This window comes from Myotis daubentonii, chromosome 20 (genome assembly GCF_963259705.1).
Source record: "Myotis daubentonii chromosome 20, mMyoDau2.1, whole genome shotgun sequence".
NCBI classification, from domain to species: Eukaryota; Metazoa; Chordata; class Mammalia; order Chiroptera; family Vespertilionidae; genus Myotis; species Myotis daubentonii.
The window spans coordinates 6,596,220-6,621,713 of record NC_081859.1 but is presented as its reverse complement, the minus strand read 5'-3'; the positions used below and the strand labels follow the sequence as shown (position 1 = coordinate 6,621,713).

Genomic DNA, 25,494 nt, shown 5'->3' with positions numbered 1-25,494 from the left:
GCGGTTGATGGTATTTTCAGGTGCGTATAGCACTGTTCTCGCCGTCTTTCTATCCCTCGTATTGCGTTTCCTACCCCTCGCGGCGCCTTCCCTGCTTTGAGGTCATGGACCCTCGCGAGCGGCTGATGACAGCTCCGATTCCTCGCCTTCCAAAAAGGCACCTTTGCCTCGCCGATCAAGTTTTGTACCCAGTGTCAGGGGGTTCACTGACCTCCTGAAGCCGGCCCCTTCCGACCTCATGTCGATGAACGCTTCGTTGACACAGAACCCCCGCCGTGTTTTGTACTCTGCAACAGGGCTTGGGAAACCCTTCCTTTAGGCCTTGCAGTCCACGTGTCATCATTTGCTGGCCTCTGTTCTAGAAGGAAAGAGAACAGAAACATTGATTTCCCAAAGGAGGGTTTTAAGTGACTGTCGGATACACATGTTCTGATACTATTTGCAGGAAAGAAACTACGTTGGCCCCCAAGTTGCTGGCAGTTTTGCAGCTACTGTTTGAAACCCAAGCATCAGAATGGATCCTCATCTCGGGTAACCAGCCAGGAAAATCCCTACAGACCCCCGGGAGCGAGCACGCCGGCTGAGAATAACGCGTTCTGGTTTCACTCCTACCTTATTTACAGATGGCTCCGCGCTGGCCCCCAAGTGCAGACACTCAACTCGGTGGCTTGACCTTGAATTTGTGGTAACAAGAGATGAGAGCCCTATCCGCTGAGCCAAACGGGCCAGGGCCCCAAACCATGTATTTAAACGACGACGATGAAGCAGCATGAACAGTTACTGATGCTGTTAGTTCTGCCATCAGGTGACATACGGATTCCTTCCTAAATTATCACCATGCGATGCGAACTTACAATAAGTCCCCAGGCTCCCAGGGGGAAAGGAGCTAGAGACAACACTCAAAAAGGGCACCAGTGGCCCATAAAGCAAGCTGATGACAGCGGCAGCACCTCTTATACATGTCCCATGGTTAAGAGCACATAAACAATCGCCAATAAATCAACAACAGCAAGTACAGGCGAGGATGCGGAGAAAAAGGAACCCTCGTGCACTGCTGGTGGGAATGCAGACTGGTGCAGCCACTGTGGAGAACAGTATGGAGTTTCCTCAAAAAGTTAAAAATGGAACTGCCATTTGACCCAGTGATCCCACTTCTAGGACTATTTCTCAAGAAATCAGAAACACCCATCAGAAAGGATATATGCACCCCTATGTTCATAGCAGCACAAGTCACCATAGCTAAGATCTGGAAACAGCCTAAGTGCCCATCAGCAGATGAGTGGATTAGAAAACTATGGCACATCTACACAATGGAATACTACGCTGCTGTAAAAAAAAAAAAAAAAAAAAAAAAGGAACTTTTACCATTTGCAACAGCATGGATGGGCCTGGAGAGCATTATGCTAAACGAAATAAGCCAGTCAGAGAAAGATAAATACCACATGATCTGATTTGTGGGATATAATGATCAACATAAACTGATGAACAAAACGGATCCAGAGACAGAGAAACACCAAATGGACTGTCAAACCTCAGAAGGAAGGCGGGGGGGCGGGGGGGCGGGGAGAAGGTGTAAGAGGTCACCCAAAGGACTTGTAAGCATGCATATTAGCATAACCAATGGACACAGACACTGGGGCGGTGGGGGCTTGTCCTGGGGGTGGGAGTGGCCGGGGAGGGGTTGATGGGGGGAAAAGGAGACTCATGTACTACTTTACACCAGCGGTCGCCAACCGGTGGTCCGCAGACAACTGGTGGTCCGTGAGGTCTGAAAGGTTGGCGACCGCTGCTTTAAACAATAATAATTTTTAAAAAGTACATAAATACTGCAAAAAACGTCTCTTTACCTTGAAAATCCCTGCAGGCTGCTGCGGAAGTGGGCATTAGGGGTCTATGGCGCAGAGTGGAGGGAGGAGGTGATGGTATGAGACAGAAAGGAGTACTTAACGCCGCTAAACTGTACACGTAAAATGGTGCCTTTTACCCAGGCCGGCGTGGCTCAGTGACTGAACGTCATCCTATGAACCAGGAGGTCGGGGCACATGCCTCGGTTGTGGCTTGATCCCAAATGTGGGTTGTGCAGGAGGCAGCCAATCCATGATTCTCTCTCATCATGGATGTTTGTCTTTCTCTCCCTCTCCCTTCCTCTCTGAAATCACTAAAAATATATAGAGCAGCCATCAATGCAGCCTCCATACTCCTGCCCACGCTGCCCATCAAGATAACGAGACCAGAGGGAGAGGGGTCAGCATTGCTTTCATCGGAGCTGCATTCATTTAGCGCTAATCCCAGCCATGAGCAGAGCAGTTCCCTTTCCGGGCTTAACTGCCTGGACAGCGTCGCCACGCGTGGAGCTTGGGTGAGTCATGGGCCGCGGTGTCTCCACAGGAACCGGGCACCTCTGCTGTTGGGCACCACGGTGAGCCTGCCTGCCCCTCTGGCCGGGGCCAGGGCTGCTCCTGTGCTAATTCAACACTTGATCCTTAACAAAGAATACCAGCCCTGGCTCCCCGGGAGGACCGGCCTTGGCAGCTGGGCCTCGAGGCTGTAGAGGGATCGCGGCTCCTGGGAGGTGGCGGCCAACGTCCGGCCAACCCGCCCTCCTGGCTGTGCCCGCAGCCTTGCCCTGGGCGCCAGGAAGAGCTGGCTTCCTCGGAACCTGGCCTCCATCCCATGTCTCTGCGCCGGCTGGTCCTTGGGCTCCAGCGTCTCTATCCGTCTCATCGGCTCTCCGATGCCAACTGACCTTCCCCAGGGCCAGCACCTCCACGTTGTTCTCATGCCCATAGCACACTTGGTCTCTCTCCCTTGATATTCTGTTTACAGCCCCAGGTTAGCATTTTCACTATATGAGGCCTCAGCCCCTGCCCCAGACGGTAAATTTCTTGAGGACAAGGACCCTGAAGGTCGCACAACTTAAGCACCCCACTCCTATTTTTCCTTAATCGTTTCTGTTATCATTCTACTTATCTTTAAATTTTATTGATTTCAGAGAGGAACAGAAACGGGGAGAGAGATAGAAACACCCGTGATGAGAGAGAATCATTGATTGGCTGCCTCTTGCACACCCCACACTGGGGATGGAGCCCGCAACCTGGGCCTGTGCCCTGACTGGGAATCGAACCATGACCTCCTGGTTCATTGGTTGACGTTCAACCACTGAGCCACGCCAGCTGGGCGTTTAAATTTTATTTTTAGCCGTAACCAGTTTGGCTCAGTGGATAGAGCGTCGGCCTGCGGACTGAAAGGTCCCAGGTTCAATTCTGGTCAAGGGCATGTACGTTGGTTGTGGGCACATCCCCAGTGGGGGGTGTGCAGGAGGCAGCTGATCGATGTTTCTCACTCTATCTCTCCCTTCCTCTCTGTAAAATCAATAAAAAAAATTTTTTTAATATATCATTTTTAACTCTAGGTGACATATCTTAGTTTCAGGTGTACAACACAGTGACTCAACATTTACTTACCGGACCACCTGATCACCACAATCACCATAATCAGCCTCGTAGCCATCTGTCACCGTACACAATTATTACAGTTTTATTGACTATATTCTCTATGCTGCTCTTGACATCCCCGTGACCTGTTTTATAACGGGAAGCTGTGCTTCTCTCCCCACTAATGCTTTGAATTCGATGTATTTTCTTCAGGGGTACTTACCTCCCAGTCCTGACACCAGGCGCTGCGGACAGGGTCTCCTCCATCCTCGGTCCCTGGTGGCCTAAGGACTCCCGATCCTGAGACGGTAGGAACTCCGTACAGTGGCGATGGTGGCCAGAGTTTTCCCGTGAACCGGGACACGGGCCTTTTGATGGCCTAAGGAGAAACAGGAAATCCAATTAAGAGGATGAAACAGAAAACAAGACGTGGGTGTTTTCCTATGCCACACAGTTTTCTTTGCAGAAGAATTCAAAACCTTCAGTGTGTCTCTTACGGAGCGGAACTTTAAGGGGCAAAGATCAAGGCCGTTTTGCCAAGCGGGGCAGGTGGCACCTCGGAGCTGAAGGGACCCAGGCCCAGCTCTGCCGCAGAAGGCGGGCATCTAAGCCAGCGGCTCTGAAGGGCAGCTCTCTCCGCCGTGGCCCCAGCGAGGGAGGCCCTACCCGTTGGCAATGCAACCCGTTTGTCACACCACCGTGGTGGCGAGGAAGTGTCTCCTTGCGCCTAGACGTCCGGTTCGTGACCACCTCTGTGGACACGTGGTTTCTGGGAACGCAGCACAAGGGCGAGGGGGATCCATGGTCTCCGGTGAGCAGGGAGCGTGCAGATTTCTGGGGAAAACCAGCTAAGATCGCCAGCGGTTCTCAACCTGTGGGTCGCGACCCCTTTGGCGGGCGAACGACCCTTTCACAGGGGTCGCCTAAGACCATCCTGCAGATCAGATATTTACATGACGATTCATCACAGGAGCAACATGACAGTGATGAGGTAGCCACGAAAATAATGTTATGGTTGGGTCACAACATGAGGAACTGTATTTAAAGGGCCAGGAGGTTGAGAACCACTGCTCTAAGCGGTACGGCCGGGTAAATTATGGCTGGGTTTGGGGTCACTGGGAAATTATGAGGTCTCAGATTTAGGGCCAGAAGGATCCTAAACGTTGAATAGGCGTCTAGTGCTTTCATTATTTTACAGAAAATTCCACTGGTGCTCAGAGAGGCCAAGCATTTGCGTAGGGCCACGCACCTATTAAACTAGCACTTGCATCCACCTGCACACTCAGTGGTCACCTTTGATCTTTCAGAGAAATCGACTCCAGCGTGAGCCAGATCCAGAGCCTCAGAGGTGCTCTGCGTCCGAGGTGCCTGGAGAGAGCGCTGAAACGTGCATCTCGAATGAGCCTCCGGGTGGTACTGAGGCCGCTGGCTCCCTGACCACACTTTGATGGTAAGAACTTAGGGACTGTTCTCGGCAGGCCCTGCTCACTGCTCGGGCTGCCCCGTTCTCCTGGGGTGCAGCACGCCCAAGCTGTCAACGATCACTTCTGAGAAGTGGGCCTTTACCAAGACAGTCACCCCCAATTCTTCTCAGCCCCAAGGGTAAAGGACCAGCGCTTGGGTGCGATTTCTCTCATTCCAGGACAGGCGCTTCTCCTGAAGACCAGCAGGGGGCGTACCTAAGGCTGGGGCTGAGGGGAGGAGCCCGCAGGAGAGTCTGAGCTTCGGGGAATGGAGGTCAAGAGCTGCTCTCAGCCCTAGCTGGTTTGGCTCAGTGGATAGAGCATCAGCTTGCGGACTGAAGGTTCCCTTGTTCGATTCTGGTCAAGGGCACATGCCTGGGTATCTGGGCTTGATCCCCCAGTGTGGGGTGTGCAGGAGGTAGCCAATCAATGATTTTCTCTCTCATCATATATATATATATATATCTTTTTAAATATATTTGTATTGATTTCAGAGAGGAAGGGAGAGGAAGAGAGAGAGAGAGAAACATCAACAATGAGAGAATCATTGATTGGCTGCCTCCTGCACACCCCCTACTGGGGATCAAGCCCGAAACCCGGGCATGTGCCCTTGACCGGAATCAAATCTGGGACCCTTCAGTTGGCAGGCTGACGCTCTATCCACTGAGCCAAACCAGCTAGGGCGATGTTTCTATCTCTTTCTCCCTCTCCCTTCCTCTCTGAAATTAATAAAAATATGTATTTTTTTAAAAAAGCTGCTCTCAGCGGAAGTTGGTCTTGCTTGCTGCCCTGTGGTGTGCACCCAGCAGGCCGCCCACTCCTCAGGAGCCCGGGAGAGAGCATCACCCCTGAATTTCAAACCAGGGCATCCTTGTCTCTTCCTGGGCACGCGCCTTAGGATGTAGCCACCCCCGCCCCGTGCACCCTCGGGCTCTGTCTGTTGTGCAGTGTGCACAATTTTGATATTTTTAAAGGATCAAAATGACAACTGAGTTTGTAGCTGGCTTCAGACTCCAGCTCCACAAGGTAACAGACGCGTGACCTTGAGCGTGTGCGTGCCCTCTGCCAGCACCGTCTACTCACCTGAACAACCGTAACTGTTCTTACTGCCCCCAGGAAGCATCACCAGGGGGCATCTGAGGACACTCGTGCCCGAACCAGACGCTCGGTCACTGATACATAAGCCTCCGTTACGTCTTGCTCGCTTAATGGATTGCGGACCAGTAGTTCTAGTGCCAGCTTTACCTGGGGGCCAGGTAAGTTTCTATGGAACGAGGACAAAAAACGTTTTACATAAATGCTAAAGGCATGCTTTAAAATTAAATACCCATGGCATTTTGAAGTTATTTACCACATGTTCTTACAAGCTAATATCTTTTTAAAGAATTCTCATGATGGGCCACAAGCCTTAGAACAGAAGACACGAGAATTCTCGTGATCCATCCATGTGTTAAGTAGACAGACATCTAGGCCAGTGGTTGGCAAACTCATTAGTCAACAGAGCCAAATATCAACAGTACGACGATTGAAATTTCTTTTGAGAGCCAAATTTTTTTAAACTTAAACTATATGGGTAGGTACATTGTTATTAACTTAATTAGGGTACTCCTAAGGCTTAGGAAGAGCCACACTCAAGGGGCCAAAATGCCGCATGTGGCTCGCGAGCCGCAGTTTGCCGACCACGGATCTAGGCAACGGCGCCTCACCCGGAACGTCTTCCTTTTAGAAACCACTGAAGGGGAACCGCGAGGGACGGACATGGAATTGCTCGGCACACGGCGGGGAGCTGGTGCTCCTCTGGTCGGCACCCCTGGGAAATTCTGTGCAAGCAACCCCGATGGTCTCCAGTACCTGCAGGAGGGTGTCCCCCAGAACCACAAGCACCAAGAACAGCAGCCGGAGACATTGATGGTCTCAAGACAGGCCGCTGAAAACCCAAATGAACGCTTCGTGAGCACGCGGTTTCAAAGCACCTGATGCAAAGAAAGAACTCCATCCGGGCGAGGATTGAAAACACACTGCTAGCACGCCACACTTAAAATCCCGGGGCCCGGGGGCGTGGCTCAGTGGCTGAGCATCGACCTACGAACCAGGAAGTCACAGTTCGATTCCCAGTCAGGGCACATGCCCAGGTTTCGGGCTTGATCCCCAATGGGGAGCGTGCAGCAGGCAGCCCATCAATGATTCTCTCTCATCATTGATGTTTCTAACTCTCTCCCCGTCTCTGTTCCTCTCTGAAATCAATAAAAATGTATTTGAAAAAATATACATTTTTTAAAGTCCTTGGTGAGAAATAGCTCACCAAGGAATTGCACATCTCGACCTATCTTTGGGTTCAGGCACCAGTATTCGCAATTAGAGAATTAACACCTCTTGCTCTGCTAGCCTTCCTGAATGCAACTCGGCGAACGCTGGCATTTAAAGTCCTTGGTGAGAAATAGCTCACCAAGGAATTGCACATCTCGACCTATCTTTGGGTTCAGGCACCAGTATTTGCAATTAGAGAATTAACACCTCTTGCTCTGCTAGCCTTCCTGAATGCAACTCGGCGAACGCTGGCACGTGGATGGGCAAAGCAAATTGCCAGGGAAGATGGGCAGCTGCAGGGTCGGAGCAGAGCAGCCAGGAGCTGGGGGTCCCAGATTGCATCCCTGAAAGTAACGACAGGGACAGTCTGCTAAGAGCAGCAGGAATCATTTGGATTGTGACGCAAAGTGGAAGCAGTTGGGTGGGTGGAGGGACTGGGAAGAAAAACCTTATTAAACTGTGATCTGTCATACAGAGAGGATGGAAATGGGAGAAGAGGTTAGCAAACACTTGAGAACCTTCCTGGCAGGGATCTGGAGCCTGAAGGCACCAAGAGGAACCTGGGTGGGGAGGGGGAGGGTATAAAATCAAGCCTGCTCTGCAGCTGTGGAGACACAGGCTGGTGGGGGCGGAGGAGGCAGAGAGGGCGGCAGGCCAGCAGGAGTGGCCCAGGGTCTCCGTGCCTGCTGGGTGCAGAGGAGGAAAGATGATCCCATTGGCTGCACCCAGGGACCATGCTCAGGGCCAGGGAGGGCTGGGGCCCACACCCCTGCTGGAAGCACCAGTCCTGCCCTGTGCCCAGGTTCCGGGCCCCCAGCGAGGTGGCTGGAGCGTGGAATCTGCCCTGGGCAGGCTGGCCGGGTGGCTGAGCCTCATTCTGAGGGGGGTGGAGTCAGCCAGAGACTTGGCTCCGACTTCCTGTGGGTGTAACTGCCAGGATGCCTGGGATCCTGGCAAACGCCATTGGGTTGGGCCTGGCCGGCGTGGCTCAGTGGTAGAGCATCGACCTATGAACCAGGAGGTCAGGGCACATGCCCGGGTTACAGGCTCGATCCCTAGTAGGAGACATGCAGGAGGCAGCCGATCAATGATTCTCTCTCAACATTGATGTTTCTCTTCCTCTCGCTCTCTCTCCCTCTCTCTCTCTCTCCCTCTCTCTCTCCCTTCCTCTCTGAAATCAATAAAAATATATTTTAAAAAAGAAAAAGCACTGGGCTGGGAGGGGGAAACCTGGGACCCAGCCCCCTCCGCCACCGTCTGGGTGCCCTGACAAGGCTGGTCCCTTGTCCTGTGTCTGTGTGTGCAATGGCGCGGGTGAGCCGGATGGACCCGTAAAGTCTAATGAGACTTGCTGAGTGTGTGACGGCCGTCAGACCCAGGCACACTCCTCCTGGGACAGTGGTTCTCAACCTTCTGGCCCTTTAAATACAGTTCCTCATGTTGGGACCCAACCATAACATTATTTTCGTTGCTACCTCATAGCTGTCATGTTGCTACTGTGATGAATCGTCATGAAAATATCTGATCTGCAGGATGGTCTTAGGCGACCCCTGTGAAAGGGTCGTTCGACCGCCAAAGGGGTCGAGACCCACAGGTTGAGAACCGCTGTCCTAGGAGCACACTCGTCGTCACCCTCCCTCTTGGCAAATGTGCAAGTGTGTCAGAGAAGATGGTGAAAATATCTAGTGGGAAGTCATACGATGAATGTACCAATAAAATGAATCAATAAAACGGATCCATCTATACCCGGGCCTTAGGTAGCCATCTACCTCTGCGCCCACCTCCCCCCCACCCCCACCCCCAAGGATTTACTCTCAGAGAGGATTGCTTTGGGGGCAAATAATACTTTGTGGGTAGAAATCTCCCTCCCCCCTTTCCTTTCTCCCCATGCACTGCCCCCGGCCAGGTACGAGGCAGGACTACACCCAGAATGAGCTTGTGGGCTCTCCTGGCTTTGCCTTTCACAACTTGGCCTTAGGCCAAGGACTCAGAGCTTTCCAGGAGGTGCAGGGAGGAAGGGAGGGGTGGAGGGACAGCCCAGAGGCTCGAAGAAACAGGAAGTGAAAGCAGGTCTATGGGTCCCAGGAGGATAGGACTTTGGCACGACCTCAGAGTTTGGCTGCGTGAGGAAGCAGGAGGGGCGGGGAGTGGGGCAAGGGTGTGCTCACTGGCAACGCGCAGACCAGCCTGGTGAGCAAGATCTACTCCTCCCCCCCCCAACCCCCCCCCCCCCCCCCCCGCTCTGCCCCAGGTCCTGACAACGCATAACGCCCACAAGAGACACCAAAGGGTGGTACCGCAGTGGTTTCTGGTCCTGCCAGAGGCTTCAAACGAATGTTGATAGCGAGACAAGAAAGGGAGAGGTGGGATTTCTTGCACACCTGAGCTGGTTGGAGATGCATACGCTCTACCCTTTCATTCGCACGTTGGGTAACGTCTGGGCCTCAGTTGTGGTTCAGCTCCGGGCCCAGAGAAGCAACAAGACGGCTGACATCAGGGGCAGCTGCAGGGAGTAACGACCCCCCCCCCCACCCCCCCCACCCCCCGGTGCTGGCCAATCAGAGGAGACCACAGCCCTGATGGACACACCTGGAAAGCCGCTGACTGTTCTATTAAGCGCTTTCCTGGGACCTCCCCTAAAATCTCTGCCCTTAAAACGCCAGGGCAGCCCTAGCTGGTGTGGCTCAGTGGATAGGGCGTTGGCCTGCGGACTGATGGGTCCCGGGTTTGATTCCAGTCAAGGGCACATGCTTGGGTTGTGGGCTCAATTCCCAGTGTGGAGCATGCAGCCGGTCAATGACTCTCTTTCATCATTAATGTTTCTATCTCCCTCTCCCTTCCTCTCTGAAATCAATCAAAATATATATATATATATACATATATATACATATATATATATATATATATATATATATATATATATATTTATTTATATATATTTTAAAAAACACCCTTAGGACAGAGGACCCAGTGCCTCTCCCTCCAGGGAGCACACCCATGCCTTTCCCTCCCCCCACCCCCCTCCCTGCCCCCCCAGGCACTTACCATTGGCTTCCTCACTCCCCAAGCTCCAAGGGCCTGCCTTTACCTCTATATAGCTTGTTTCCTAAGCCCACTGCTTCTGGGAATTCCTTTCTCTACCTCTGCAGTTTTTACCCAATAAATGTTCTCTTACAGGTTGGGTCTCACTCTGAGTTCTGTCCTACCCAGAACCCAAGTATTGAGGAGGTTGCTGCCCCACCGGTCAGACCACTGGTGCCCTTCCCGCCGCCTGCAACAAACCCATCAACAAGCCCACCGTAAGCCCGACATGCACTTAATGCAGCCAACCTAGCAAACGTCATCGCTCCGCCCCGCCCACCTGAACGGTGCTCAGAAGCCTGAAGCAGCCCACAGTGGGGCAACGCCACCTAACACAAAGCCCCTGTGGTAACAGAGTCCTGACTGCCTGTTGTCATTCATTGACCACTGTACCGGAAGTGAAAGACAGAACGGCTGTCCGCACCAGCGTAAAGTCAAGAAATCCCAACTCGGGCCCTGACCGGTTTGGCTCAGTGGATAGAGTGTCGGCCTGCGGACTGAAGGGTCCCAGGTTCGATTCCGGTCAAGGGCATGTACCTTGGTTGCAGGCACATCCCCAGTGGGGGGTGTGCAGGAGGCAGCTGATCGATGTTTCTCTCTCATCGATGTTTCTAACTCTCTATCCGTCTCCCTTGCTTCTGTAAAAAAATCAATAAAATATATTTTTTTAAAAATCCCAAGTCAGGGAGCATGTGTCTCCAGAACCAGTTATGTCTCTGACCAGGGTGAGGAGGAGCTCAGACCACTCAAGGGCAGAAAGGGCCTAGTTCCTGCCTTGATTACAGCGGTTTGAGCTCAAATGCTACTTTGGTTTCCTTGTCTACAAAACGGAGGGGTTCTGAAGATTGAATGAGATGAGACACGCAGCTCATATTTTGGGGCCCCTTGCAATGCTTTGCACGTAGCAGGTTACTTGTTGACTATTTGATTGCTTACTGACCGTGAGAGCCAGTCTAGCCGCCAGTGGAACTGGGTCCAGAGAGATCACTGGCTTGGTGGCCTTGGACAAGCCATGCTGTAAGCAGGGCCGGGACTATGAATCTTGCGGTAGCGACAGGAACAGGCCCATTCATCTACCTGAAGGCGTGAACTTGCCTTTTGTCATCTGAAAAAATGAGACTAAGAAAATGAGACCCACTCACAAGCATTCAGAACAGCGACTGGCTCAGAGTCAATGCTACTGGCGTGTGTGCTGGTATTAACCTGTGCACAGCAAAGGAGGAAATGCCTGGCCAGCCGCTGTGGGAAGGAAAAGTCAAGTTTGAGGGTGTCTGAGTCAAGTTCAGGCCAGAGAGCTGAGAGCCAACCCTCTCGGCATTGCGACATCCTAACGTTGCATTTAGCAACTCCATGATGTTGGCGGTTACCCAAAGTCCAAGTTCTCTGGGACATTTGCGGGGGAGGGGAGCCAGGGGAGGGAAGCTGACATGAAACACAGTCAAATGTGGAGAGGGGCACTCATCCAAGTTCCTCAGCACCCATGGGCTCCTCTCTCCCTCCCACTGGGCAGATCTCTGTGGTCTTCCCTTGACACGTCCACGTCCACTCCCACTTCCTGCTGAGGCAGGCTATCCTTTCTTTCGTGGCCACATTCCTCGGACCTGACGCTGAAAGATTCCACCCGAGGTTCCCCCTGTCCATTTACTAGCCTCTTTCTGACCCCATGAGATCTGGCTTTCCCAGGGGAGCGACCCTCTTGAAGGTCGCCTCCTTCTAGTCTATTCTTATCTGCACCTCCCCTTCTCTTTTTCGCACGGACAGCTTTCACTATCTATATATATATTTTAAAAAATCTCATCCAAGGATATGTTTTTATTGATTGTTTAGAGAGGGAGGAAGGGAGGAAAGAGAGAGAGAGAAACACCGATTGGTTGCTTTCCATACGTGCCGAGCAGGGATCAAACCCTAAACCTTGCCCTGACCCGTTTGGCTCAATGGATAGAGCATCGGCCTGTGGACTGAAGGGTCCCAGGTTCAATTCAGGTCAAGGGCATGTACCTTGGTTGCGGGCACATTTCCAGTAGGGGGCGTGCAGGAGGCAGCTGATCGATGTTTCTCTCTCATCGATCTTTCTAACTCTCTATCCCTCTCCCTTCCTCTCTGTAAAAAATCAATAAAATATATTTAAAAAACAAAAAAAACCAAAAAACCCCTAAACCTTTTGGTGCACAGGGCGATGCTCCAACCAACTGAGCCACCCGGCCAGGGCTGGCCGCCCAGTTCTTCTCGGAATCTCTCTTCCCCTGGGGTCCCTGATTTTCTTCCTAGCTTTCTGGCTGTGGTTTCCACCAGTTCCTTTCCTTCTCCCGCTCCCACCCCTCCCCCATAGCTTGTCTGTTCTCCCCAAGACCTTGATCTTGGCTTATGCTTCTTCCTCAGTGGACACACTTGCTTTCACAAGTGGGACCTCCCTGCTCTGCTCCCCAAATCTCCTTCGAGCCCTGACCTCACGGGTACTCAAAGTATGTGGGTATTTCGGCCGGTTAAAGGGCACCCTTATCTGGGTGTCCCTTTATAACCTCAGATTCAATGAGCCCCATCGTGACTTAATAATATTTTGAATTTGGGAAATCTTCTGAAAAACAGAAACGTTTTGCACGCCAGGCGGGAGCGGACCCTCCCTTGCCAGGGACCCAGGTCACGTGTGAGGCCTCCCTTCTTCTTGACTCTCCTTCTGCAACTAACCACCAAGTCCTGTTTGTCTCCGCTCCGAACGCCTCCAGAGCTGTCCTTCCTTTCCCGTTCCTTACCCTGGCTGCATCGGCCATCGGATATGTGTATACTGGGGACTCTCTCGGGGAGATGTTAGCCAAGGGGCTTTCGTAAGGAAACAGGCAAGCACCGCCTTCGGAGAGCTCAGTCCTGAGCAGGGAGGCACCCACGGGGGGGGGGGGGGGGGGACGCTGCTGGAGGACATGCACCAGGCTGCAGAGCAGACGTGGACACACAGCCAGCCCAGGGCACCTCCGCACCCGGGGCAGAGACACCGAGCCCGGAGCATCAGGAATAAACTAGAGCTGGCAGCGGGCACTCCTGGCAGGGGCTGCGCCACGGCATGGCCAGGGGAGAGGAGCTGAGGCCCCGATGGCTCAGAAGGCAGGAGTGTGAGGTCAAGGCGGGAGCGGGTGGGAGCTGAGGCCGGAGAGGGTACCCTGGGGCCCCATCAAGGAGGACCGTGCATCCTGTCCTGAGGGCAGTGGGGGCCGCTAAGGGTCTGAGTACCGCCACGCCACTGCGTTAGACTCAGACTCCTCGAGGCCTCGGGGTTTAGCTCGACCCAACTGCCTAATCTTACATTCCCAATAACAACACGTCACCCATGCCCGTGGCGCCAAGTAGCTGAGGAGAATTTGCAGCAACAAAAACATACAAGGGGAAGGGGCGAAGGTCTGAACTGGCAAAGGAAGATGAAGGTCAGGTGCGCTCAAAAGGGGGAGAAACTATGGTGATATGCAACTTCATTTTTTAAATATATTTCATTGATTTTTTTTTAGAGAGGAAGGGAGAAGGATAGAGAGTTAGAAAGATTGATGGGAGAGAAACATCGATCAGCTGCCTCCTGCACATCTCCCCTACTGGGGATGTGCCTGCAGTCAAGGTACATGCCCTTGACCGGAATCGAACCTGGGACCCTTCAATCCGCAGGCTGACGCTCTATCCACTGAGCCAAACCGGTCAGGGCTGCAACTTCATTTTTATAAGCCTCATGGCAACCACACACAAAAATCCCCACACCAGGGCATATAGCTTAAAAAAAGAGGACACAGAGGAAGGAAGTATGGAATACCACTGAACAAAAAAAAACCAACAGACAGAAGCTTAAAGGAAAAGAGCCAGCGGAGGCACAGAGCTACCAAAAGGCAACAGACAAAACGGCCGTAGGAAATCCTCATACACCAATAATCACCCAAGGGTAAATGGTCTGAATTCGCCAGCAAACAGGCACAGAGCAACAGAGTAGATCAGAAAACAAAACCAGCCCGGCTGGTGTGGCTCAGTGATTGACCATCGACCTCTGAACCAGGAGGTCAGGGTTTGATTCTCGGTCAGGGCACAGGCCTGGGTTGCAGGCTTGATCCCCAGTGTGGGGCGTGCAGGAGGCAGCCGATCCATGATTCTCTCTCATCACTGATGTATCTATCTCTCTCTCCCTCTCCCTTCCTCTCTGAAATCAATTAAAAAACAAAAACCAAACAAACAAAAACCCAACCGTATGCTGCCTACAAGAGACATGTCTAAGCCACAAAGATAAAGGTCGATTCAAAGTAAAAGGGTGGAAAAGGATTCTCCAAGCAAATAACATCCACAAAAAAGCAGGAGTAGCCATACTTATAGCTGACAAAACAGATTTCATGACAACAAAGATAACAAGAGACAAAGATGGATATATATATAATGATAAAGGGAACGACATCAAGAAAACATAACCCTTCTTAATATATTTTTCCCCCATCAGGGAGCATGAAATATATAAAACAACTACTCACAGAACTAAAGGGAGAAGCAGATCAAAACACAATCATAGCTGGAGACCTTAATGCTCCACTGACAGCTCTAGACAGATCAACCCAACCGAAAATCAATCAAGAAATATCGGCTTAAATGAAACACTAGACCAAATGGACAAAATCGACATTTACAGAATATTTCATCCCAGAACGTCAGATCACACATTTTCCTCCAGCGCACATGGGACATTCTCAAGGACAGACCATATGTTGGGTCACAAACGAGTATCAACAAATTCAAAAAGATTGACATGATACCAAGCATATTTTCTGACCACGCTGCCTTGAAGTTAGAAAAGGAAATAAAGAAACCCACAAAACGAGGAGATTAAACCACATGGTACTAAAAAAATGACTGGGTCAAAGAAGAAATAAAAAATGAGATCAAAAGATATATGAGACAAACAAGAATGATAATACAACATAGCAAAACCTCTGGGATGCAGCGAAAGCAGTAATACGAGGGACGTTTATGTCATTACAGGCCTATCTCAAGACATAAGAGAAACCCCAGGTAAACAACCTAACATCACATCTTAAAGTACTAGAAAAAGAAAAACCCAAAGTCAGCTGGAGAAAGGAAATAATAAACAGAGCAGAATTAAATGAAAGAGAGAACAAAAAGACTATACAAAAAAAAATGAATAAAACAGAGAGCTGGTTCTTCGAAAAGATTAATAAAATGGACAAACCCCTGGCTAGACTAAGAAAAAAAGGAACAGACCCATGTAAACAAAATCAGAAATGAGAGGAGACGTCACCTCAGACATCACAGATATACAAAGGATCGTACTAGCATATTATGAAAGACTATATGCCACCATCTTCAATCACCTAGACCAGTGGTCGGCAAACTGTGGCTCTCAAGCCACATGCAGCTCTTTGGCCCCTTGAGTGTGGCTCTTCCACAAAATACCACAAAATACCAAGTGCGGGCATGCACGTACAGTGCGATTGAAACTTCGTGGCCCATGCACAGAAGTTGGTATTTTGTGGAAGAGCCACACTCAAGGGGCCAAAGAGCCGCATGTGGCTCATGAGCCGCAGTTTGCCGACCATGGACCTAGAAGAAATGGCTCAGTTCCCAGAAATAGGTTATCTTCATAAGACTAAATCATGAAGAATTGGAACATCTAAATAGACCGATCAGCTGTGAGGAAATTGAAACAACCATCAAAAATCTCCCCAAAAACAAAAGTTCAGAACTAGATGGCTTCACCCCAGTGAATTCTACCAAATGTTCAAAGAAGAATTGAAACCTATCCTTTTCAAACTCTCCCCAAAAATCAAAGAAGAGGCAATCCTTTCTAACACATTCTACGAGGCCAATATAACCCTGATACCAAAAACTGGCAAAGTTAACACAAAAAAGAAAACTGCAGACCAGTATCCCTGATGAATACTATGCAAAAATCCTAAACAAAATACTAGCAGCTAGAGTACAACAGCACATCCAAAAAATAATACATCACGATCAAATGGGATTCACTCCAGGGGTGCCACATTCGCAAATCAATCAACGTAATACACCACATTAACAGAAGAAAGGATAAACACATATGATCTTAAATATAATCATGTTTATCTTATACATAGAAAAAGCACTTGATAAGATACAGCATCCATTTATGATTAAAACACTCAATAAAATAGCAACCACACACAAAAATCCCCATACCAGGGGATCTTAATTATGCTTTGTAATTTTACAAAAATGACAAAGAAAAAAAGTACCTCAAGATAATAAAGGCCATATATGATAAACCCTTAGCTGATACCATACTCAATGGCGAAAAACTGAAAGCTTTTCCCCTAAGATCAGGCACAAGACAAGGATGTCCACTCTCACCACTCCTTTTTTTTTTTTTTTAATATATTTTATTGATTTTTTACAGAGAGGAAGGGAGAGAGACAGAGAGCCAGAAACATCGATGAGAGAGAAACACCGACCAGCCGCCTCCTGCACATCCCCCACTGGGGACACGCCCGCAACCCAGGCACATGCCCCCAACCGGAATCGAACCCGGGACCCTTCAGTCCGCAGGCCGACGCTCCATCCACCGAGCCAAACCGGCCTCGGCACTCACCACTCCTTTTTAAAAAAATATATTTTATTGATTTTTTTTACAGAGAGGAAGGGAGAGGGATAGAGAGTTGGAAACATCGATGAGAGAGATCAGCTGCCTCCTGCACACCTCCTCCTGGGGATGTGCCCGCAACCAAGGTCATGCCCTTGATGGGAATTGAACCTGGGACCTTTCAGTCCGCAGGCTGACGCTCTATCCACTGAGCCAAACCGTTAGGCCCATTCTCACCACTCCTATTCAACATAGTGCTGGAAGTCCTAGCCAGAGCAACAAGGCAAGAGAAAGAAATAAAAGGCATCCAAATAGGAAAGGAAGAAGTCACAGTGTCATTTTTTGCAGACAACGTGATTCTGTACATAGAAAACCCTAAAGACTCTATAAAAAATACTATTAGAAACAATAAACAAATACAGTCAAGTTGCAGGATACAAAATCAATGTGCAAAAATCCATCACCATCTCGTATACTAACAACAAAACTTCAGAAAAAGAAATGGAAAAAACAATTCCTTTTGCAAAAGCAACCAAAAGAATAAAATACCTAGGAATAAACTTAACAAAGAATATGAAAGACCTATATACTGAAAATTACAAAGCATTATTAAAAGAGATTGAAAAGACACAACAAAATGGAAAAATATAACGTGTTCATGGATTGGAAGAATCAACATAAAATGGCCATATTACCCAAAGCAATATACAGATTTAATGCAATCCCCAATGTCACTTTTTTTAAAAAAAATATATTTCATTGATTTTTTACAGAGAGGAAGGGAGAGAGATAGAGAGTTAGAAACATCGATGAGAGAGAAACATCGATCAGCTGCCTCCTGCACACTCCCTACTGGGGATGTGCCCGCAACCAAGGCACATGCCCTTGACCGGAATCGAACCTGGGACCTTTCAGTCCGCAGGCCAACGCTCCATCCACCGTGCCAAACCGGCTAGGGCCCAATGTCACTTTTTAAAGAAATAGAATTCATCAGATTTGTATGGGACCACAAAAGACCCCAAATAGCCAAAGCAATTCTGAGAAAAAAGAATGAAGCTGGAGGTATCACGCTACCTGACTTCAAATTATACTACAGAGCTACGATAATCAAAACAGCATGGTATTGGCAGAGAAACAGACACACAGATCAATGGAACAGAATAGATCGAGCTATAAAACCACATGTATATGGACAGATTTTTTACAAAGGAGCCAGAAATGCAAATTGGAGTAAAGATAGTCTCTTCAATAAACGTTGCTCAGAAAACTGAAAACCACATGCAAAGGAATGAAGCTGGATTATACACTGACTGGCCAGATTATTATGACCGGCCAGACTATTATCACCACCCCATCAGTACTTCTTGAAGAATCGCCGCAGTATTGAAGGCAAAAGGTGGCCCAACGAAGTACTGATGGGTGGTCATAATAATCTGGTCACTCAGTGTAGTTTGTCCCCATGTACAAAAATTAATTCAAAATGGGTCAAAGGCCTAGACATAAGACCCAAAACAATAAGTTACATAGAAGAAAATATAGGTGCCAAACATATGGACCTGGGTCGTAGAGAACATTTTATGAACTTGACCCCAAAGGCAAGGGAAATAAAGGCAAAAATAGCCCTGGCTGGTTTGGCTCAGTGGATAGAGCCTTGGCCTGTGGACTGAAGGGTCCTGGGTTTGATTCCATCAAGGGTACATGCACAGGTTGCGGGCTCCATCCCCAGTAGGGAGTGTGCAAGAGGCAGCTGATGAATGATTCTCTCTCATCATTGATGTTTCTATCTATCCCTCTCCCTTCCTCTCTGAAATCAATAAAAATATATATTTTTTAAAAGGCAAAAATAAATGTATGGGACTACATCAAACTAAAAAGTTTCTGCACAGCAAAAGAAAAGGACAACAAAACAGGCAGCTAACCAGACGGGAGATGGTATTTGCAAACAGTAGCTCCGATAAACGTTTCATTTCCAAAATATATTTAAAAAAACTAATAAAACTCAACGCCAAACAATCCAATCAAAAAATGGGAGAGGACCTGAAAATGCACCTCTCCCAAGAAGACATAGGAACAGCCAATAGATATATGGAAAGATATTCAACCTCACTGGCAATCAGGGAAATGCAAATTAAAACCACAATGAGATATACCACCTCACACCTGTTAGAGCGGCCATTATCCACAAGATAAGCAACAACAAGTGTTGGAGAGGCTGCGGGGAAAAAGGAACCCTCATTCCCTGCCGGTGGGAATGCAGACGGTACAGCCACTATGCAAAGCAGGCTGGCGATTCCTCGCAAAATTAAAAACAGAGCTACCATACGACCCAACCACCCCACTCCTGGGTAGATACCCGAAAAACTCGAAATCATGTATTGTTCACAAAGACATATGCACCTCTATGTTCACTGCAGCATTATTCACGGTGACCAAGACATGGAAACAGCCAAAGTGCCCCTCGATAGAGGACGGGATACGGAAGGTGTGGTGCATATCACAGTGGAACACTATTCAGCCATGAGAAAGGATGAAATAGCGCCATTATGCAAAATGAAATAAGAAAAACCTAAGAACCTTATGATTTCACTCATACGTGGGATATACAACTGAAACTTGTGAACACAAACAGCAGTGTGGTGGTTGCCACAGGGAAGGGGGTGCGGGGAGAAGGGGGACCTAATATAAGGTGACAGGAGAAGGTTCGCCTTTGGGTGGTGGGCACGCGGTGCAACATACAGATCTTGTAACACAGAAACCCACACACCTGACGCCTATGTTCCTATTGACCAATGTCACCCCAATCAATTCAATTAGTAAGAAAAAAAAATTTAAAGGTAGAGGAGCCCTAGTCGAGCCTCGGACTAAAGGGTCCCGGGTTCGATTCCGGTCAAGGGCATGTACCTCGGTTGCAGGCTCGGCAGGGGAGGGTGAGGGAGGCAACCAATCGATGTGTCCACACTGATGTTTCTCTCTCCGTCTCTAGCCCTCCCTTCCATCAATGAACGGGGAAAGTACCCTCGGGTGAGGATGAACAACAACAAAGGTAGAGGGTTCCCCAACAGCATCCCAGCACAGGAGAGGGTGTGCAGAGAGAGAGGCGTGCAAAAAAGACCCGCCAGGGTGGCAGGGGGCATGAGTGACAGGAGACAGAGCGGGAGGGGGGGCAGGAAGGCGGGGCTGTCTCTGGAAGGTGGTGAGTCCCCTGCCTGTTCGGAGCAGAGCTTCCTATGAGCCCTGGGCTTGCTTCCTGGGCTGGACCCTGTCCTTGCCTGTGATTTTTTTGTTTATATACATTATTGATCTTTTACAGAGAGGAAGGGAGAGAGATAGAGAGTTAGAAACATCGATGAGAGAGAAACATCCATCAGCTGCCTCCTGCACACCTCCCACTGGGGATGTGCCCGCAACCCAGGTACATGCCCTTGACCGGAATTCAGTGGTTCTCAACCTTCTGGCCCTTTAAATACAGTTCCTCATGTTGTGACCCAACCATAACATTATTTTCGTTGCTACTTCATAACTGTCATGTTGCCACTGTGATGAATCGTCATGTAAATATCTGATCTGCAGGATGGTCTTAGGCGACCCCTGTGAAAGGGTCGTTCGACCGCCAAAGGGGTCGCAACCCACAGGTTGAGAACCGCTTCCGGAATCGAACCTGGGACCTTTCAGTCCGCAGGCTGACGCTCTATCCACTGAGCCAAACTGGTTTTTTGTTTGTTTTTTTAAATATATTTTATTGATTTTTTACAGAGAGGAAGGGAGAGGGATAGAGAGTCAGAAACATCGATGAGAGGGAAACATCGATCAGCTGCCTCCTGCACATGCCCTACTGGGGATGTGCCCACAACCAAGGCACATGCCCTTGACCAGAATCGAACCCGGGACCCTTCAGTCTGCAGGCTGATGCTCTATCCACTGAGCCAAACCGGTTACAGCCTGCCTGTGGTGTTAAATGCCTCTTAGGATAGCTAGCAGCTCTGGGCCCTCTCTCCAGCCGGGCCAGCTGTCTGCTTCCCACAGCAGGTGATACCACAGACTTTCCCACTTCATGGCGCTCACCGGTTTCACCGGCGCCGGGTCTGTCTCCCCGCCTAAACCTGGAAGTTTCTGGAGGGCAGGGACAGTGCCTCCCACTGGAGCTGGTCCCCTGCAGCCGAGCACACCGGCCTTGGCTCTGTGGGGGCTGCATACCCAGCGCGGGGACCCCAGAAGCTTGAGGCCTGACCCCAGATGTGGACCTGCCCTCTGCATTCTTTTCCACAAAAACGAACACGAAACAGACACACCGGGATTCAGTTCACACGCACCACGGGGTTTCCTGCTTGCGGAGTCCGCAGCAGGCAGAGACACACAAACAGGCCGGTTTTGATTTCGACACAACTTCCCCGCGCAGGGTCAGCAAGGCGGCTCTGGAAGCTGGACCCAAGTTCCTCCGAAACAAACAAAGCCCAGCAGCTCTGCAACCTCAAAGCCGCCTGCTTTGCTCAGAGCGGTAACGCCCGCCCGAGGGGATGACCCCGTGACATCGGTCAGGATGGGGGTGCCAGGCAGGCCCAGTGCCCGGAAGCGGCCACACTGATTGTTCAGATGCGCCTGGTTGTAACCTCGGCCTGGGCCCTCCCCACAACCCCACCACCCAGGGTTTGGCTTCCTCGGACCCTGGGCGGCTGCGGGCCCCTGGGTTCTGTGCACAAGGGCGAGGCGGACGCGGTCAGAGAGATCAAGAGACCGTGGGCCCCCTCCCAGGGCTCGGGCTGGCCGAGGACATGTAGGGGTAAGTGATCAGGCCACACGACTGGCTAGGGCCCGGCGGCTCCCGGGCAGCTGACCCGAACAACCCCAGGTCACCACGAATGCCCTCTCCCAGGCCCCGAGTGAGAGGCTGGCGTCCCAGAGGCACTCAGCATCCAACAGGGCATGGCCCTGACCGGGTCACGGCTCAGCCACGGCGTCTGCCTGACAACACTGGGCTGGAGCCACTGTGGGGTAACGTGCTGGACAGGGTGTCCCCACCTTAGGGGACTGCTACTCCCCCCACAAGGAGAGAGCCCCCCATCCACGCTCCCCCGTGGCCTCAGCAGCCTCGTGGGGCCAGCCCTCACCCCAAGACCACCAGCCAAGCCCACCCTCGCCCCTCGAAAGTGTCGTCCCAGGGCCCTGCCACCGGCCCTCACCTTCATCGATTTTTTATTTTTTTAAGGACAGAGGCCAACCCTGTTTACCTGGAGCAGGGGTCCTCAAACTATGGCCCGCGGGCCACATGCAAATACAAATATTGTATTTGTTCCCGTTTTGTTTTTTTACTTCAAAATAAGATATGTGCAGTGTGCATGGGAATTTGTTCATAGGTTTTTTTTAAACTATAGTCCGGCCCTCCAACGGTCTGAGGGACAGTGAACTGGCCCCTGTTTAAAAAGTTTGAGGACCCCTGACCTGGAGCCTCTGCCGCTGCTCTACCTGTGCCAGCGGGTGGGGGGTCCAAGGCCTTCGCTGAACAGCCCCGCACTTTGGGGGTCTTTGGGGGTCCCCTGGCCCAGCTGGGGGCGCTGTCGCCCACTCCCAGGGAAGAGAGTGAACCCACCTGCCCCTCCCAGGTGAAGAGGAGAAAGTCTGATGGGAGGTTCCCAGGTGGGAAAGCAGCGATTTCCACAGCTGAGCTGCCTGGTGTCCCGGCCGCTGGGGCAGAAAGAAGGTCTCCACATTCTTCCCGCTTCCCCCTCCCCACCAAGGGACTCCCCAACACCGCCTAGGGACCCCCAACACCGCCCAGGGGCCCCAAAAACCGCCTAGGGGCCCCCAACGCCGCCTAGAGGCCCCCAACGCCACTAAGGGGCTCTCAACGCCGCTGAGGGGCCTCCAATGCCGCCAAGAAACTCCCCAACACCGCCTAGGGGCCCCCAACATCGCCTAGGGGCCCCCAACACCGCCAAGAAACTCCCCAACACCGCCTAGGGGCCCCCAACATCGCCTAGGGGCCCCCGGGGGCGGGGCAGAGCGCGGTCCAGACATGGGACGCCGCGTGCGGGGCTGGGGACTTGAAAGAGCCCAAGAAGGAAAGGGACGCCCCACCCAGGCAGCCCGGCCCCCCGACTCCAGGCCCCGCCCGTCCGCCTGCGCTGCGGGGCGCTCACCTCCGCGAGGTCTCCCCGCCGCAGCCCGCGCCTCCGCTCGCCGGTCCCCGTGGTGCCCGCGGCGCAGTCGGTCCCGCGGGGAAATAGCCGCCGGCCCCGCCCACCCGCCCAGGCCCCGCCCCCGCCCAGGCCCCGCCCCCTCGCCCGCCCCGCCCCGCCCCGCCGTCCAGGTAGCCGGTTCCCGCTCTGGGGGACCTGGGGCGACCCCCTACTCCCACTCGGGGCGCCTGGGACGCGCCCCGGAGGCCCTGCGGCTGCGGGGCCAAGTGTCCCTTTGGGTTTGGGGGACAGGAGACTGGGGGCGGGTGCGGGGGGCACTGCCACGAGAGGGGCACACGGAGGTGTCCAGGCCAGATCGCCCCTGCCCTTCCTCCCCCCTTCCCCGCTCCCCCCGTGCAGAGGGTGCCCGGGCCCAGGACCCGGAGTACCTGTCCCGAGGCGCAGCCAGAAGCTGGCAGAGGAGGGACTTGGCCCCATGCCCGGGGCGGCGCTCCCTCAGCTGCACCAACGAGCGCCATTTGGAGATCTGAGTGTCCGGTTCCGGCCAGCGCCTGGGAGATTTGAGGAAGAAACCCGGAGTTTGGCGGGAGAACCCAGGAGGAGACCGGCCCTTTCTGTCCCGCGTGTTCCTTTTGCCCCGCCTTCTCTTTTCTCCTTGGCCCCGAGTCGCCCGCCCGTGGGGGTTGCAGGGGGGTTGCAGGAAAGGGGACGTGTCACAGGACAGCAACCTGGCTCCCAGGGACGCAGCAGACAAAGGGTCAGAGAGGCGACTGTGAGGAGGTTCCTTGGCTGAAACCCAAAGACATGGGGCTGCCTTGAGTAAGACTGGGGGGGGGGGGAGGAAGGGGCCTGGAGTAGGGGTGCAAATGGGGAACACTCCCCACCCCCAGGAACCTGCCTCTGGGAGGTGTCATCACAGAACAGGCTGCCCTCGCACTCACCGGGCAGCGGTGCTGGCGGTAGGACCAGGCCAGGTGGGAAAGAGACGTTAAGCAAAGCCTGGCACTTAGTCACAGCGCACGGATCTCATCCTAGCATCTCCTGGGCTCCCCACCTCTCGTCTTCTCGGCTCCCCAACTCGTGTTCCGGGCCCCCCGCCTCGCTGGCCGCTTGCAGTGCGAGTGACCATTGCCTCAAGTAGGTCTCCAAGGACCGCATGCCCAGGGATGACACCGCCTCCCGCTCAACACCAAACCCATTGTGCGGGGTGGAGGGGAAGGGTCCCTCAGGGCGCCCAGCACCCAGGGGGTGCTGAGAACTAAAAGCCTCTGCAGCCAGAACCTGACCCTAAACTGCACTTTGTTGGGGGCAGAACGGGGGTCCCCCCTTTGTCAGTGGGACCCAGAGCACACAGGGGTAACTTGGTCCATGGCACCTGTTACCCTGCCGGAGCCGGCCTCACAGGTGGGCCCTGGGAGACCAGCAGGGGCTTGAGTATCTCTAAGCCAGAGCCCTAGGAACCTGCAGGCAAGGGAGGGACATGCCAGGGGGTGTCCTGGGCTCCCAGGGACTTCCCACCCCCTCTCCCAGGGCTGCATCAGCCTGTGGTTACGGGTTCCAGCCACTTGGCTCCAGAGACTCATGTCAGACCTGCACGGATCCACAGGTCCTGTCGACCTGGCCCTGGCTGTCAACAGATGAGGTCATCGGGGACATGACAGTTTCAACCTGAATGGCCAGGACGGCTTAGGGCGTCCCCGACCTGCGGCCCTTAAAAGGAGCTTCCATTACCTCTCTCCCGTGTGGCAGGAGGGGCTGCTGACGCCGTCTTTGCCAGGCAGGGCCCAGGGGCTGTCTCTTGCGTTTTGTCCATTAAAACCCGGAGCAGCGCACACAGCCTCGGGGCGCAACCAGGCGCCCACGGGCAGAGCGGGTCTAGGAGTTTGTGTCACTGCCCTGTTTGTGTCAGGGGCTCCCCTACCCACTGAAGATAGAGTCCAGAGTCCAGACCTCGGTTTCACGAGAAGCGAAGTTGTGTCTGGTCCGTCCACCACATCTAATCTAGTATCTGAACAGTGTCCCCCAATAAATATTGGTTGGGGACTGATTGAATGAATGAGTGATGTTAGCAGCCTTCATTTCAAAGGAAAAAATGAGAATTCAACATAAACTTGTAGCATCATCATTAGTGACTGTGTTCCTTTAAAAGGGCAAATGACCAAAACAAGATTCAGGGAAGTACAGATCCCGGGGTTTAACAGGGACTTTTAAAAACGAACCATGTGTTCAACAACCTCACAGTTAAGCTTCACCCCTAGACCCTGTGTTCTTGCTCAAGTGACAGATCTGGATACAATTTGTCCGTCAGGATCACTGCCCGCAGGGGAAGGCGGACATGTAAACAAATGGTTATAATGCAACAAGGGCTCCAAGAACACGTGTATGTCCCGCTGCCCGGAAGCCCTTGTATCCGGGACTTGATGACGCCCAAGAGTCAGGTGAAAAGATAATGGTCACTTTGTCAGCTCCAGGGACAGAGGAAGAGCATT

At 51.9% G+C, this 25,494-nt stretch overlaps 1 protein-coding gene across 5 annotated transcripts in view; it reads right to left on the bottom strand.

The window, feature by feature from the left end:
- Positions 1-23,076, bottom strand: part of TLR5 (toll like receptor 5) — a 33,337-nt gene extending 10,261 nt beyond the window's left edge. For 3 of the 5 annotated variants that reach the window (XM_059677759.1, XM_059677755.1, XM_059677760.1), the window contains exons 1-4: positions 23,006-23,076; positions 5,981-6,161; positions 3,658-3,813; positions 212-358 (exon numbers count right to left, since the gene is read on the bottom strand). In XM_059677759.1, the coding sequence (XP_059533742.1) occupies positions 212-240 (29 nt within the window). In that variant the 5' untranslated portion in view covers positions 241-358; positions 3,658-3,813; positions 5,981-6,161; positions 23,006-23,076. Of the gene's footprint in view, positions 1-211; positions 359-3,657; positions 3,814-5,980; positions 6,162-6,748; positions 6,942-23,005 lie in introns of those variants that run through there. The other 2 variants (XM_059677756.1, XM_059677757.1) reach the window with 2 other exon arrangements.
- Positions 23,077-25,494: the final 2,418 nt, after the last annotated feature.